We start from the raw sequence: 14,814 nt of genomic DNA, 5'->3' as shown, positions 1-14,814 counted from the left end.
TTTATTTTTACCCATCTACCAATAGGTGCCCTTCTTTGCGAGGCATTGGAAAACATCCCTGGTCTTTGTGGTTGAAACTGTGATTGAAATGTACTGCTTGATTGAGGGACCTTACAGATATGTAAGGTGTGGGGTACGGAGATGAGGAAGTCTTTCAAAAATCATGTTAAACACTATTATTGCACAGAAAGTGAGTCCATGCAACTTATTAATCAAGTTTTTACTCCTGAACTCATTCAGGCTTGCCATAACAAAGGGGTTAAATACTTATTGACTCAAGACATTTCAGTTTTGAATTTTTTATTAATTTGTAAACATAAAAAAAAAACATAATTTCACTTTAACATTACGGTAGGCCAGTGACAAAAATATATATATTTATATATTTAAATCTATGAAATTCAGGCTGTAACACAACCAAATGTGGAAAAAGTAAAGGGGTGTGAATACTTTCTGAAGGCTCTGTATATACATTTTGAGCTGCGTGAATCACGAGAAAATGTATTGATTTATTTCACTTTGCCTGTAAGAACGCTGATGAACACAGGCACGTCTGATTAGCGGGCATGTCGGATTAGCCTGCGCTGTGGTGCAGACTCTGGTAGCATGCTGGCTGTCAATGAATAGCTTGCAAGTAGATAGTGAGAAATAATCAGTAGGCCTCATATTACAATAATTAAATCTATGAAATAACCCCCCCCCCCCCCTCCCCCAAGCTATTTACAGGCAGTTAACACTATTCTGCATATATACATTTTCCCATCTTCAATCAGTTCAATCACATTGTTAAAATGTTTTCATTCAGTTAGAAAAGCAACCGTCCTGGCTGAGCCCCATGCGGGCGCACCGATATGCTTTGCAGTTACAATGTAGGCAAGCTGTGTCTGTATGTGCCTATTCACCAAAATAAAAAGTACAGGATATTTGTGTCTTGATAATAACAGCTCTGCTTGCAGGCCCGGTTAAACCTGGAGGCGAAAGGGGGCTTGGCCCCCTCAGCTGAAACATGTGCCACCTCTGTCCCTAAAAAAAAAAAATACACCAAACTGCTGTGTAATTTGACCTTCAAGAAGATAGAGGATGCTTCCTAAATGGCACCCAGTTCAGTCCCTGGTCGAACGTAGTGCACTATATAGGGAATTGGATGCCAGTTGGGAAAGGTCCTAATTGGTTTAATTGGCTCAATACTTGGCCCTGGCCAGGTCCAATAACATCCAATCCAAAATGTTCACTAATCAATGGTTGAGGATGGGTCTGGTGCCCTTGAAACAAAGTGGTATTTTCCTCATCTGACATTCAAAAGACAGTAAACAGCAAAGAGTCAAAGTGAGTCATTTGAAAGTGAGTTTGAAGCCCAGAGTTGAAAACAATATATCTTGTAATTTTCTCTTGCACCCTCTGGTGCTGGATTTGCTCACGCCAGTCTAAACTCTCTTCATTCTATGCGAATCTGATTCTACACGTGACCATTGGTTGCAAAATTCCTGTAACTTCCTGTAACTTCCACCAAACTTCCCAGGTTTGGAGAAATTCCTGTTGAAAGATTTCCGAAATCAGGAGGGAATAAGCAGGACATTCAGAGGAAATGCACTACCCTAGTTGTAGCCTCGCCTCTATAGCCGACCATCCATTTCACACACACACTCATCCCTGGCCCCATTACACACTTCCCAGGCTTAGCATGACTGCTAACTTTTCTCTCCCAGGGAATACTGTATAGCTTTGTTTTGGTGTTTGATTTACTTTCAAGTGTTTGGAATTGAAATACGCATATGCAGACACAAACCCTCTAAACCACGCTAAAGGTTTAGGGGAAAGTCTTACCGAGCGTGGACTGTCGTTTGGTTTTCCGAATCCCGAGATCCAAAATCTCATTTCCCAGTGGTTAAGCGCTCGGCGGGTCAGAGTAATGGGGCGATCAAACGTTCCCTCTCTCTTGATGGATTAGAAGCAGGAGGAGAGAGTGTGTGTGTGTGTGTGTGTCTGTGTGTGTGTGTGTTTGTGTGTGTGCGTGCGTGCATGCGTGTGTGTGCATGTCTGGGTGTCCATGAGTGTGTGTGTGTAAGAGAGGGAAAGTGTGATACGTTCCTCTGATTGATACCCATTAAGCTCGGGCCCTGGCCCTGGCTTTGGAGAATGTAACGATCCCGAGATGTTTACTCCACAGTCACGCAACGTTAATGCTTTGATTGTCCGTGGTCGGTAGCACCGCCGCCTCCGCAGTGTCGGAACACCGTATAGGCTATAGATGCCTGTTGAAGGGCTGTGATTCAGCCATTTGTAAACAGGTCACGCCGAAAGCCTGTGGCTCGGTACAACCCTCACCGTTCTCCAATGTGTAACACTACGCCTCGTCAAATAGTGCTGTGTTATCGTCTTGGGAAGGTTTCCTTTCAGGATGGCCAACGTCGTCTATGAAGTCCCTTACAGTTGTTTTCCCGCCTGTAAGTTAAGTCCCCTTCAACGGCTGAATGAAGTTCAATGAGCCCTGGCTCGAAGCTGATGTTTTCCTCCGATTGGAATTGGATTGTACTGTATGTTCAATACTCAGATCAGCAGAAAGAGAAGTGGGGGCTTACACATATTCATCATCCATCCGGCTCTCAACATCTACAGTTTCCTCACATTTCATAGTGTGCACTGCAGACAGACTTGACACCATTCCAGATCCATGAAATGGATCAGTGGCACACTGGGCCGTGCAATTCCTCACTGAGCTTTGATCAGGGTTTCCACTTGTGCCCTAGTTAAGCCATGGGTGAGGGAGAAAGAGTGTGAACGAGAGCATGAGGATGAGAGTGGAAGAAGAGAAAATGGAGAAATGGAATTGAAGGAACACTGACATAGGGAAAGAGGGAGAGGACAGACTAGCCAGAGAGTGTGTGTGTGTATGTGTGTGTGTGTGTGTGTGTGTGTGTGTGTGTGTGTGTGTGTGTGTGTGTGTGTGTGTGTGTGTGTGTGTGTGTGTGTGTGTTTCACAAAGTATTCAGACCCCTGGGAGTTCTTCCCATTTTATTGTGTTTTACGAAGTGGGATTCAAATGGATTTCATTGTCATTTTTTCAATCTACACAAAATACTCCATAATGTCAAAGTGGAAGATTGTCGACTACAAAGACCAGGGAGCTTTTCGAAATCCTCATAAAGATGGGCAGTGATTGGTAGATTGGTAACGATAACAAATCAGCCATTGGATTTCTCTTTAAGCATTGTCAAGTTAATAATTATGCTGTGGATTACGTATTAAACCACCCAGACACTTCAAAGATACAGTCATCCTTCTGAACGGAATGTCTCACAAAGAAGGGAACAACCTGTTGGTGGCAAGCATTGAATATCCATTTGAGCATGGTGAAGTAATTAATTACACTTTGAATTGTGTATCAATACACTCAGTCACTGGCTGTGATGGCTGTGATAGGAAAAAACTGAGGATGGATCAACAACATTGTAGTTACCCCACAGTACTAACCTAATTGACAGAATGAAATGAAGGAAGCATGTATAGAATACAAGTATTCCAAAACATGCATCCTGTTTGCAACAAGGCATTAAGGTAAAACTGCAAAAAATGTGTCAAAGAAAATAGCTTTATGTCCTGAATACAAAGCATTATGTTTGGAGCAAATCCAACACAACACATCACTGAGTACCACTCTTAATATGTTCAAGCATGGTGGTGGCTGCATCATGTTATGGGTATGCTTGTCATTGGCAAGGGCTAGGATTTTTTTAAAACATGTATTATAGTTGATTGACTGTGAGCATTTGATGAAATGCACACAGCATCATAACTTGAGATCTCTGAAACAGTCTGTGAGGAGCAGAGCATTTATGAGCGCATACGAAGCAGATTAGGGGAGACAGGGGCTATACCGGGGATATAGGCTATAACCTATTCAAATAGAGAGGCTATTGCGCTGTTTCCTCCCACATGTTGTTGGAAGACCAATGCAAAAGTAATATGAGGATTGGGACACACAGGTTATACTTCATAATAATCATACATGGATTTTTAAACGAATTACTTGCATGAACACGTGGTTTTGTTTTGGAATGTGAGTTTGTTTGGCATTTTGCAATGTGCATCTAACTATTGACTCAGGGGGTTGACTACTTATAGAATCAAGATATATCAGTGTTTCATTTTTCATACTATTTTTTTCAAATGTTAGACTTTTTCTTCCACTTTGACATTACAGGGTATTTTGTGTAGTTGACAAAAAAATACAAAATATTTTAATCCCACTTTGTAACAACAAAATATAGAAAAAGCAAAGGGGTGTGAATACTTTCTGAAGGCACTGTATTCCCATGTGTATGTACAGTATCTACAACAGTATTCACGTGTTGTATTCTACATGTTTAGTAGTAAGTGTACACTTCCTAGCCCGAACTTCTCTTCGTGTGTGCAGTGTGCTGCAATCTTAATCTACATTACATCAACGCGCTAGGAAACCAGGGAACCATTTTGCTTCTTCCTGAATGGTGGTAGTGAGCTGAAAAGCTCCCTTAGTTTTAGCCCTGTGGTGGTGGTTGCATAGTGGCAGCCTCCTCCTGCGTGGCCCACGCAACCACACATGCACAGAAGGCCAGAGGTTGTAATGTCGTAACCCAGGGAACCATTTGGAATTCGTAGACAGAACAGAGAGAAGGAGTTGTGTTTGTACGTTCCCTTCATCACACTTCTGTACATCATATATGTCTGCCGTAGAGAACAAGTATGCTGTATGATGGTTCAAATGCAATCCAGCTTGGTTCATGTAAGGGGAAGCCATAGTATAGTCCTAGACAGAGTGGCACTAGATGTATATCTTACAGTGGCTCCCATGAAAACCCCAGTCGTTGGATCTAGATTAGGAGTCACCTCAGACTAGCCTGATCCCAGATCTGTTTGTGCTGCATTGACAACTCTATTTGTCAGATATGGGTACAGTTAAGGGAACAGGCTAACCTCAGACAGAGCAGAGCTTTAGTCTCACTCGGGAATACTCTCCCTGTCTGAGGCCTTCTGATTCATAAATCCACTGACTGATTACACTGACTGGCTCCCCTTAAAGCCCTAGGGGGGCATCAGTGGCTTATGCCACCTGATGAAAAGTACAGATTCATCCATAGGTCATACACAGAGAAGCAAGCAAGCACACACGCACACACGCACACACGCACACACACACACACACACACACACACACACACACACACACACACCCATCATAACTCATCGTTCCAGGCCGGTGCCGAGGCAGGCAGTGTGCGTGTGAGAGTTTGTGTGTGTGCGCGTGTGTGCGTGCGTTACGGTGACAGTTTGGTGGGCTTAGTGAATCGCCGCAGTCTGAAATCAGCATCCATAATGTAATCAGGAGGAGACGATTGGACGATAGGACTCAGAGGGTTATAGACAAGATTATAGGTTTGATGGTGGCTCGGGCTGCACACTGTTAAAATAACCTTTAGCTTCAAGGGTTTATGGGCAAGGACCTCTCTTTCCACACGGTACTCCTGCTAGCTCCTGTTCCATTTGCCTGTCTGAATTCTCCATAAATACAGAGTGAGAACGCAAAACAAATAAAATGTCAGTATGATCTTCAGGCAGTGGGAGCCTAAAGTGGGTGAACTGGATGTGGGCTTTAAGTTGAAAAGCTCCATGTATGGTAGTTCTTGACACAGTTCCTCGCGACTATATCATTTAAAAAGACACGAACAAATGTACATTCAAATAGTGGTTGATCCTTCAATAATGGACTGTTACTGTCATGGATTAGTCACCGAATAGAGAACCAGGCACCATTTCAATCTTCTAAAATAGTGCCCCGTCAGTGTCAACAATCCCCTCGCTCATTATCTGCATCCAAAATGGCATTCTATTCCCTTAATAGTGCACTACTTTTGACTAAGGCACATTTGGGACGGATACAACCTTTTGTAGGCCACACCCTTATAATGGGACTTAATGGGATGTGGATTGTGGACATTTCTGATCCCCCCAATGGGGTGTGACTGGGTCTGCTGTCCCTTCCTGTAGCTCAAGGTCAGCTAGCTAGTTCTTCCTGGTCTCATTGGCAGCCAGGGATTCAGCCTGATTGATATGTTTCCTCATGAGGAGAGAGCTTTCCCAATAACAGTGAAAGGTCAAGCGTGAACACACATACAGGGGACACACGCACACATACAGTGTATTGCGAAAGTATTCAGGCGCCTTGGATTTCTTCACATTTTATTGTTACAAAATGTTATCAAAATGGATTTATTTAAATTTTATGTCAACAATCTACACAAAAATGTCTTAATGTCAAAGTGGAATACTTTATATATATATTTTTTTTTAAAGTTTAACAAACATTTTATAACTAAAATATAGTCGTTGCATAAGTATTCAGCTTCCTTAGTCAATACATGTTAGAGACACCTTTGGCATTGATTACATCTGTGAGTCTATAAGAGATTTGCACTCCTGGATTGTGAAATGTTTGCCCCTTATTATTTACAAAGTTATTCAAGCTTTGTCAAGATGTTGGTGATCATGGCTAGGCAGAAATGTTCTTGCCATAGATTTTCAAGAAGATGTAACTCAAAACTGTATTTTGGTCACTCAGGAACATTCACTATCTTCTTGGTAAGCAACTCCAGTGCAGATTTGGCTTTAGTCTGCTTTACACCAGTAACTGAGAGCATGTACTTAGCTCTATTCCATGTATTTTTATCCTACAAAACTCCCTAGACCTTGCCGATGACAAGCATACAAATAACATGATGCAGCCACCGCCATGCTTGAAAATATGAAGAGTGGTACTCAGTGATGTGTTGTGTTGGATTTGCTCCAAACATAATGCCTTGTTGCAAACAGGATGCATGTTTAGGAATATTTGTATTCTATACATGCTTGCTTCTTTTCACTCTATCAATTAGGTTAGTATTGTCGGGTAACTACAATGTTGTTGATCCATCCTCAATTTTTTCCTATCACAGGCATTAAACTCTGTAACTGTTGCAAAGTCACCATTGGCCTCATGGTGAAATCCCTGAGCAGTTTCCTTCCTCTCCGGGCAACTTAGTTAGGAAGGACACCTCTATCTTTGTAGTGACTGGGTGTATTGATACACCGTCCAAAGTGTAATTAATTACTTCACCATGCTCAAATGGATATTCAATGCCTGCTACCAACAGGCTGTTCCCTTCTTTGCGAGACATTGGAAACCTCCCTGGTCTTTGTGGTTGAATCTGTGTTTGAAATTCACTTGCCAACTGAGGGACATTACAGATAATTAAATGTGTGGGTACAGAGATGAGGTAGTCATTAAAAAACCATGTTAAACCCGATGGGAAGTGAAAGTAGATAAGGATTAAGGTTGTTAAAACAGAAATAAAACTTCACGGATGATTTTAGGAATTTATCCCCACTGGTTAAGGTAAGGGTAAAGGTTTGGAAGGTTAAGGTAAGGGTAACGGTTTGTAACGTTAAGGTAAAGGTAAAGGTTTGGAATGTTAAGGTAAGGGTAAATGTTTGGAAAGGTTAAGGTAAGGGTAAAGGTTTGGAAGGTTAAGGTAAAGGTTTGGAAGGTTAAGGTAAAGGTAAAGGTTTGGAAGGTTAAGGTAAGGGTAAAGGTTTGGAAGGTTAAGGTAAGGGTAAAGGTTTGGAAAGGTTAAGGTAAGGGTAAAGGTTTGGAAGGTTAAGGTAACGGTAAAGGTTTGTAAGGTTAAGGTAAAGGTAAAGGTAAAGGTTTGGAAGGTTACGGTAAGGGTAAAGGTTTGGAAGGTTAAGGTAAGGGTAAATGTTTGGAAGGTTAAGGTAAGGGTAAAGGCTTGGAATGTTAAGGTAAAGGTAAAGGTTTGGAAGGTTAAGGTAAGGGTAAAGGTTTGGAAGGTTAAGGTAAGGGTAAAGGTTTGTAAGGTTAAGGTAACGGTAAAGGTTTGTAAGGTTAAGGTAAAGGTAAAGGTAAAGGTTTGGAAGGTTAATGTAAGGGTAAAGGTTTGGAAGGTTAAGGTAAGGGTAAATGTTTGGAAGGTTAAGGTAAGGGTAAAGGTTTGTAAGGTTAAGGTAAAGGTAAAGGTAAAGGTTTGGAAGGTTAAGGTAAGGGTAAAGGTTTGGAAGGTTAAGGTAAGGGTAAAGGTTTGGAAGGTTAAAGTAACGGTAAAGGTTTGAAATGTTAAGGTAAAGGTAAAGGTTTGGAAGGTTAAGGTAAGGGTAAAGGTTTGTAAGGTTAAGGTAAGGGTAAAGGTAAAGGTTTGGAAGGTTAAGGTAAGGGTAAAGGTTTGGAAGGTTAAGGTAACGGTAAAGGTTTGGAATGTTAAGGTAAAGGTAAAGGTTTGGAAGGTTAAGGTAAGGGTAAAGGTTTGTAAGGTTAAGGTAAAGGTAAAGGTTTGGAAGGTTAAGGTAAGGGTAAAGGTTTGGAAGGTTAAGGTAAAGTAAAGGTAAAGGTTTGGAAGGTTAAGGTAAGGGTAAGGGTAAAGGTTTGGAAGGTTAAGGTAAGGGTAAATGTTTGGAAGGTTAAGGTAAGGGTAAAGGCTTGGAAGGTTAAGGTAAAGTAAAGGTTTGGAAGGTTAAGGTAAGGGTAAAGATTTGGAAGGTTAAGGTAAGGGTAAATGTTTGGAAGGTTAAGGTAAGGGTAAAGGCTTGGAAGGTTAAGGTAAAGTAAAGGTTTGGAAGGTTAAGGTAAGGGTAAAGGTTTGGAAGGTTAAGGTAAGGGTAAAGGTTTGGAAGGTTAAGGTAAGGGTAAAGGTAAAGGTTTGGAAGGTTAAGGTAAGGGTAAAAGTTTGGAAGGTTAAGGTAAGGGTAAAGGTAAAGATTTGGAAGGTTAAGGTAAAGGTAAAGGTTTGTAAGGTTAAGGTAAGGGTAAAGGTAAAGGTTTGTAAGGTTAAGGTAAAGGTAAAGGTAAAGGTTTGTAAGGTTAAGGTAAGGGTAAAGGTAAAGGTTTGTAAGGTTAAGGTAAGGGTAAAGGTTTGTAAGGTTAAGGTAAGGGTAAAGGTAAAGGTTTGTAAGGTTAAGGTAAGGGTAAAGGTTTGTAAGGTTAAGGTAAGGGTAAAGGTTTGGAAGGTTAAGGTAATGGTAAAGGTAAAGATTTGGAAGGTTAAGGTAAAGGTAAACGTAAAGGTTTGGAAGGTTAAGGTAAGGGTAAAGGTAAAGGTTTGGAAGGTTAAGGTAAGGGTAAAGGTAAAGGTTTGGAAGGTTAAGGTAAGGGTAAAGGCTTGGAAGGTTAAGGTAAGGGTAAAGGTTTGGAAGGTTAAGGTAAGGGTAAAGGTAAAGGTTTGGAAGGTTAAGGTAAGGGTAAAGGCTTGGAAGGTTAAGGTAAGGGTAAAGGTTTGGAAGGTTAAGGTAATGGTAAAGGTAAAGGTTTGGAAGGTTAAGGTAAGGGTAAAGGTAAAGGTTTGGAAGGTTAAGGTAAGGGTAAAGGTAAAGGTTTGGAAGGTTAAGGTAAGGGTAAAGGCTTGGAAGGTTAAGGTAAGGGTAAGGGTTTGGAAGGTTAAGGTAAGGGTAAAGGTAAAGGTTTGGAAGGTTAAGGTAAGGGTAAAGGCTTGGAAGGTTAAGGTAAGGGTAAAGGTAAAGGTTTGGAAGGTTAAGGTAATGGTAAAGGTAAAGGTTTGGAAGGTTAAGGTAAGGGTAAAGGTAAAGGTTTGTAAGGTTAAGGTAAGGGTAAAGGTTTGTAAGGTTAAGGTAAGGGTAAAGGTAAAGGTTTGGAAGGTTAAGGTAAGGGTAAAGGTTTGTAAGGTTAAGGTAAGGGTAAAGGTAAAGGTTTGGAAGGTTAAGGTAAGGGTAAAGGCTTGGAAGGTTAAGGTAAGGGTAAAGGTTTGGAAGGTTAAGGTAAGGGTAAATGCTTGGAAGGTTAAGGTAAGGGTAAAAGTTTGGAAGGTTAAGGTAAAGGTAAAAGTTTGGAATGTTAAGGTAAGGGTAAATGTTTGGAAGGTTAATGTAAGGGTAAAGGTTTGGAAGGTAAAGGTAAAGGTTTGGAAGGTTAAGGTAAGGGTAAAGGTTTGGAAGGTTAAGGTAAAGGCTTGGAAGGTTAAGGTAAAGGTAAAGGTAAAGGTTTGGAAGGTTAAGGTAAGGGTAAAGGTAAAGGTTTGGAAGGTTAAGGTAAGGGTAAAAGTTTGGAAGGTTAAGGTAAAGGTAAAGGTTTGGAAGGTTAAGGTAAGGGTAAAGGTTTGGAAGGTTAATGTAAGGGTAAAGGTTTGGAAGGTTAAGGTAAAGGTAAAGGTTTGGAAGGTTAAGGTAAAGGTAAAGGTTTGGAAGGTTAAGGTAAGGGTAAAGGTAAAGATTTGGAAGGTTAAGGTAAAGGTAAAGGTTTGGAAGGTTAGGGTAAGTGTAAAAGTTTGGAAGGTTAAGGTAAGGGTAAAGGCTTGGAAGGTTAAGGTAAAGGCTTGGAAGGTTAAGGTAAAGGTAAAGGTAAAGGTTTGGAAGGTTAAGGTAAGGGTAAAGGTAAAGGTTTGGAAGGTTAAGGTAAGGGTAAAGGTTTGGAAGGTTAAGGTAAGGGTAAAGGTTTGGAAGGTTAAGGTAAGGGTAAAGGTAAAGGTTTGGAAGGTTAAGGTAAGGGTAAAAGTTTGGAAGGTTAAGGTAAGGGTAAAGGTAAAGATTTGGAAGGTTAAGGTAAAGGTAAAGGTTTGTAAGGTTAAGGTAAGGGTAAAGGTAAAGGTTTGTAAGGTTAAGGTAAAGGTAAAGGTAAAGGTTTGTAAGGTTAAGGTAAGGGTAAAGGTAAAGGTTTGTAAGGTTAAGGTAAGGGTAAAGGTTTGTAAGGTTAAGGTAAGGGTAAAGGTAAAGGTTTGTAAGGTTAAGGTAAGGGTAAAGGTTTGTAAGGTTAAGGTAAGGGTAAAGGTTTGGAAGGTTAAGGTAATGGTAAAGGTAAAGATTTGGAAGGTTAAGGTAAAGGTAAACGTAAAGGTTTGGAAGGTTAAGGTAAGGGTAAAGGTAAAGGTTTGGAAGGTTAAGGTAAGGGTAAAGGTAAAGGTTTGGAAGGTTAAGGTAAGGGTAAAGGCTTGGAAGGTTAAGGTAAGGGTAAAGGTTTGGAAGGTTAAGGTAAGGGTAAAGGTAAAGGTTTGGAAGGTTAAGGTAAGGGTAAAGGCTTGGAAGGTTAAGGTAAGGGTAAAGGTTTGGAAGGTTAAGGTAATGGTAAAGGTAAAGGTTTGGAAGGTTAAGGTAAGGGTAAAGGTAAAGGTTTGGAAGGTTAAGGTAAGGGTAAAGGTAAAGGTTTGGAAGGTTAAGGTAAGGGTAAAGGCTTGGAAGGTTAAGGTAAGGGTAAGGGTTTGGAAGGTTAAGGTAAGGGTAAAGGTAAAGGTTTGGAAGGTTAAGGTAAGGGTAAAGGCTTGGAAGGTTAAGGTAAGGGTAAAGGTAAAGGTTTGGAAGGTTAAGGTAATGGTAAAGGTAAAGGTTTGGAAGGTTAAGGTAAGGGTAAAGGTAAAGGTTTGTAAGGTTAAGGTAAGGGTAAAGGTTTGTAAGGTTAAGGTAAGGGTAAAGGTAAAGGTTTGGAAGGTTAAGGTAAGGGTAAAGGTTTGTAAGGTTAAGGTAAGGGTAAAGGTAAAGGTTTGGAAGGTTAAGGTAAGGGTAAAGGCTTGGAAGGTTAAGGTAAGGGTAAAGGTTTGGAAGGTTAAGGTAAGGGTAAATGCTTGGAAGGTTAAGGTAAGGGTAAAAGTTTGGAAGGTTAAGGTAAAGGTAAAAGTTTGGAATGTTAAGGTAAGGGTAAATGTTTGGAAGGTTAATGTAAGGGTAAAGGTTTGGAAGGTAAAGGTAAAGGTTTGGAAGGTTAAGGTAAGGGTAAAGGTTTGGAAGGTTAAGGTAAAGGCTTGGAAGGTTAAGGTAAAGGTAAAGGTAAAGGTTTGGAAGGTTAAGGTAAGGGTAAAGGTAAAGGTTTGGAAGGTTAAGGTAAGGGTAAAAGTTTGTAAGGTTAAGGTAAAGGTAAAGGTAAAGGTTTGGAAGGTTAAGGTAAGGGTAAGGGTAAAGGTTTGGAAGGTTAAGGTAAGGGTAAATGTTTGGAAGGTTAAGGTAAGGGTAAAGGCTTGGAAGGTTAAGGTAAAGTAAAGGTTTGGAAGGTTAAGGTAAGGGTAAAGATTTGGAAGGTTAAGGTAAGGGTAAATGTTTGGAAGGTTAAGGTAAGGGTAAAGGCTTGGAAGGTTAAGGTAAAGTAAAGGTTTGGAAGGTTAAGGTAAGGGTAAAGGTTTGGAAGGTTAAGGTAAGGGTAAAGGTTTGGAAGGTTAAGGTAAGGGTAAAGGTAAAGGTTTGGAAGGTTAAGGTAAGGGTAAAAGTTTGGAAGGTTAAGGTAAGGGTAAAGGTAAAGATTTGGAAGGTTAAGGTAAAGGTAAAGGTTTGTAAGGTTAAGGTAAGGGTAAAGGTAAAGGTTTGTAAGGTTAAGGTAAAGGTAAAGGTAAAGGTTTGTAAGGTTAAGGTAAGGGTAAAGGTAAAGGTTTGTAAGGTTAAGGTAAGGGTAAAGGTTTGTAAGGTTAAGGTAAGGGTAAAGGTAAAGGTTTGTAAGGTTAAGGTAAGGGTAAAGGTTTGTAAGGTTAAGGTAAGGGTAAAGGTTTGGAAGGTTAAGGTAATGGTAAAGGTAAAGATTTGGAAGGTTAAGGTAAAGGTAAACGTAAAGGTTTGGAAGGTTAAGGTAAGGGTAAAGGTAAAGGTTTGGAAGGTTAAGGTAAGGGTAAAGGTAAAGGTTTGGAAGGTTAAGGTAAGGGTAAAGGCTTGGAAGGTTAAGGTAAGGGTAAAGGTTTGGAAGGTTAAGGTAAGGGTAAAGGTAAAGGTTTGGAAGGTTAAGGTAAGGGTAAAGGCTTGGAAGGTTAAGGTAAGGGTAAAGGTTTGGAAGGTTAAGGTAATGGTAAAGGTAAAGGTTTGGAAGGTTAAGGTAAGGGTAAAGGTAAAGGTTTGGAAGGTTAAGGTAAGGGTAAAGGTAAAGGTTTGGAAGGTTAAGGTAAGGGTAAAGGCTTGGAAGGTTAAGGTAAGGGTAAGGGTTTGGAAGGTTAAGGTAAGGGTAAAGGTAAAGGTTTGGAAGGTTAAGGTAAGGGTAAAGGCTTGGAAGGTTAAGGTAAGGGTAAAGGTAAAGGTTTGGAAGGTTAAGGTAATGGTAAAGGTAAAGGTTTGGAAGGTTAAGGTAAGGGTAAAGGTAAAGGTTTGTAAGGTTAAGGTAAGGGTAAAGGTTTGTAAGGTTAAGGTAAGGGTAAAGGTAAAGGTTTGGAAGGTTAAGGTAAGGGTAAAGGTTTGTAAGGTTAAGGTAAGGGTAAAGGTAAAGGTTTGGAAGGTTAAGGTAAGGGTAAAGGCTTGGAAGGTTAAGGTAAGGGTAAAGGTTTGGAAGGTTAAGGTAAGGGTAAATGCTTGGAAGGTTAAGGTAAGGGTACAAGTTTGGAAGGTTAAGGTAAAGGTAAAAGTTTGGAATGTTAAGGTAAGGGTAAATGTTTGGAAGGTTAATGTAAGGGTAAAGGTTTGGAAGGTAAAGGTAAAGGTTTGGAAGGTTAAGGTAAGGGTAAAGGTAAAGGTTTGGAAGATTAAGGTAAGGGTAAAAGTTTGGAAGGTTAAGGTAAAGGTAAAGGTTTGGAAGGTTAAGGTAAGGGTAAATGTTTGGAAGGTTAATGTAAGGGTAAAGGTTTGGAAGGTTAAGGTAAAGGTAAAGGTTTGGAAGGTTAAGGTAAAGGTAAAGGTTTGGAAGGTTAAGGTAAGGGTAAAGGTAAAGATTTGGAAGGTTAAGTTAAGGGTAAAGGTTTGGAAGGTTAGGGTAAGTGTAAAAGTTTGGAAGGTTAAGGTAAGGGTAAAGGCTTGGAAGGTTAAGGTAAAGGTAAAGGTTTGGAAGGTTAAGGTAAGGGTAAAGGTTTGGAAGGTTAAGGTAAGGGTAAAGGTTTGGAAGGTTAAGGTAAAGGTAAAGGTTTGGAAGGTTAAGGTAAGGGTAAAGGTTTGGAAGGTTAAGGTAAGGGTAAAGGCTTGGAAGGTTAAGGTAAAGGTAAAGGTTTGGAAGGTTAAGGTAAGGGTAAAGGTTTGGAAGGTTAAGGTAAGGGTAAAGGTTTGGAAGGTTAAGGTAAAGGTAAAGGTTTGGAAGGTTAAGGTAAGGGTAAAGGTTTGGAAGGTTAAGGTAAGGGTAAAGGCTTGGAAGGTTAAGGTAAAGGTAAGGGTAAAGGTTTGGAATAAGGTTAAAACGGAAGAAAATAAATAAAAAACTGCCTGTGGTTTAAGCCCTTCCTCTATATCCCCATCCACCACACCTACTAGATGGTAATACATGCTCACGTTTCCCCTAGTGGACTCTATTGAAGGCTTCTCCCGATGTCTTGGGGACCTGGACAAACGTCGAATACTGTAGTCTATCTGGTGTGATTTCGCTGCTGACACACCTCCAACTTCAGCCACATCTCTCTCTCTCTCTCTCTCTCTCTCTCTCTCTCTCTCTCTCTCTCCCTGTCTCTCTCTCTCTCTCTCTCTCTCTCTCTCTCTCTCTCTCTCTCTCTCTCTCTCTCTCTCTCTCTCTCTCTCTCTCTGTCTCACTCTGATCCCCCTCTGCAGGTGATTCAATGCGCGTGGCCTCCCAGGAGTTTGCTGACGACCCCTGCTCCTCAGTGAAGCGCGGCACCATGGTGAGGGCTGCCCGCGCCCTGCTCTCCGCCGTCACCCGCCTGCTCATCCTGGCCGACATGGCCGACGTCATGAGGCTGCTGGCCCACCTGAAAATTGTACGTAGACTCATAGTCTACGACTTCTCTGTAACGATGTTCTTTTGCTCTTCTCCACTGATACAAGGGACACATCTCAATTGCCTTAAGTGGCAACCACTCCTTGTCTCATCCGGAAGAGATTGAGATGCACCCCATTCCATGGGATATATTCTGAAGTGATAGTGAAGTTTGTGTGTTTCAA

The 14,814-nt window shown here is 40.9% G+C and overlaps 1 protein-coding gene across 1 annotated transcript in view; it reads left to right on the top strand.

Moving 5' to 3' along the window:
• The window catches only part of LOC139418798 (catenin alpha-2-like), a 628,002-nt gene that overhangs the window by 116,043 nt on the left and 497,145 nt on the right, over positions 1 to 14,814 (top strand). Inside the window, exon 3 of the mRNA XM_071168509.1 lies at positions 14,464 to 14,630. Within this exon, the coding sequence (XP_071024610.1) occupies positions 14,464 to 14,630 (167 nt within the window). The remainder of the gene's footprint in view (positions 1 to 14,463; positions 14,631 to 14,814) is intronic.

This window comes from Oncorhynchus clarkii, chromosome 10 (assembly GCF_045791955.1).
Source record: "Oncorhynchus clarkii lewisi isolate Uvic-CL-2024 chromosome 10, UVic_Ocla_1.0, whole genome shotgun sequence".
In the NCBI taxonomy this organism is placed as follows: Eukaryota; Metazoa; Chordata; class Actinopteri; order Salmoniformes; family Salmonidae; genus Oncorhynchus; species Oncorhynchus clarkii.
Note: the sequence above shows the minus strand (reverse complement) of the source record. Positions and strands in the feature narration are given on the sequence as shown.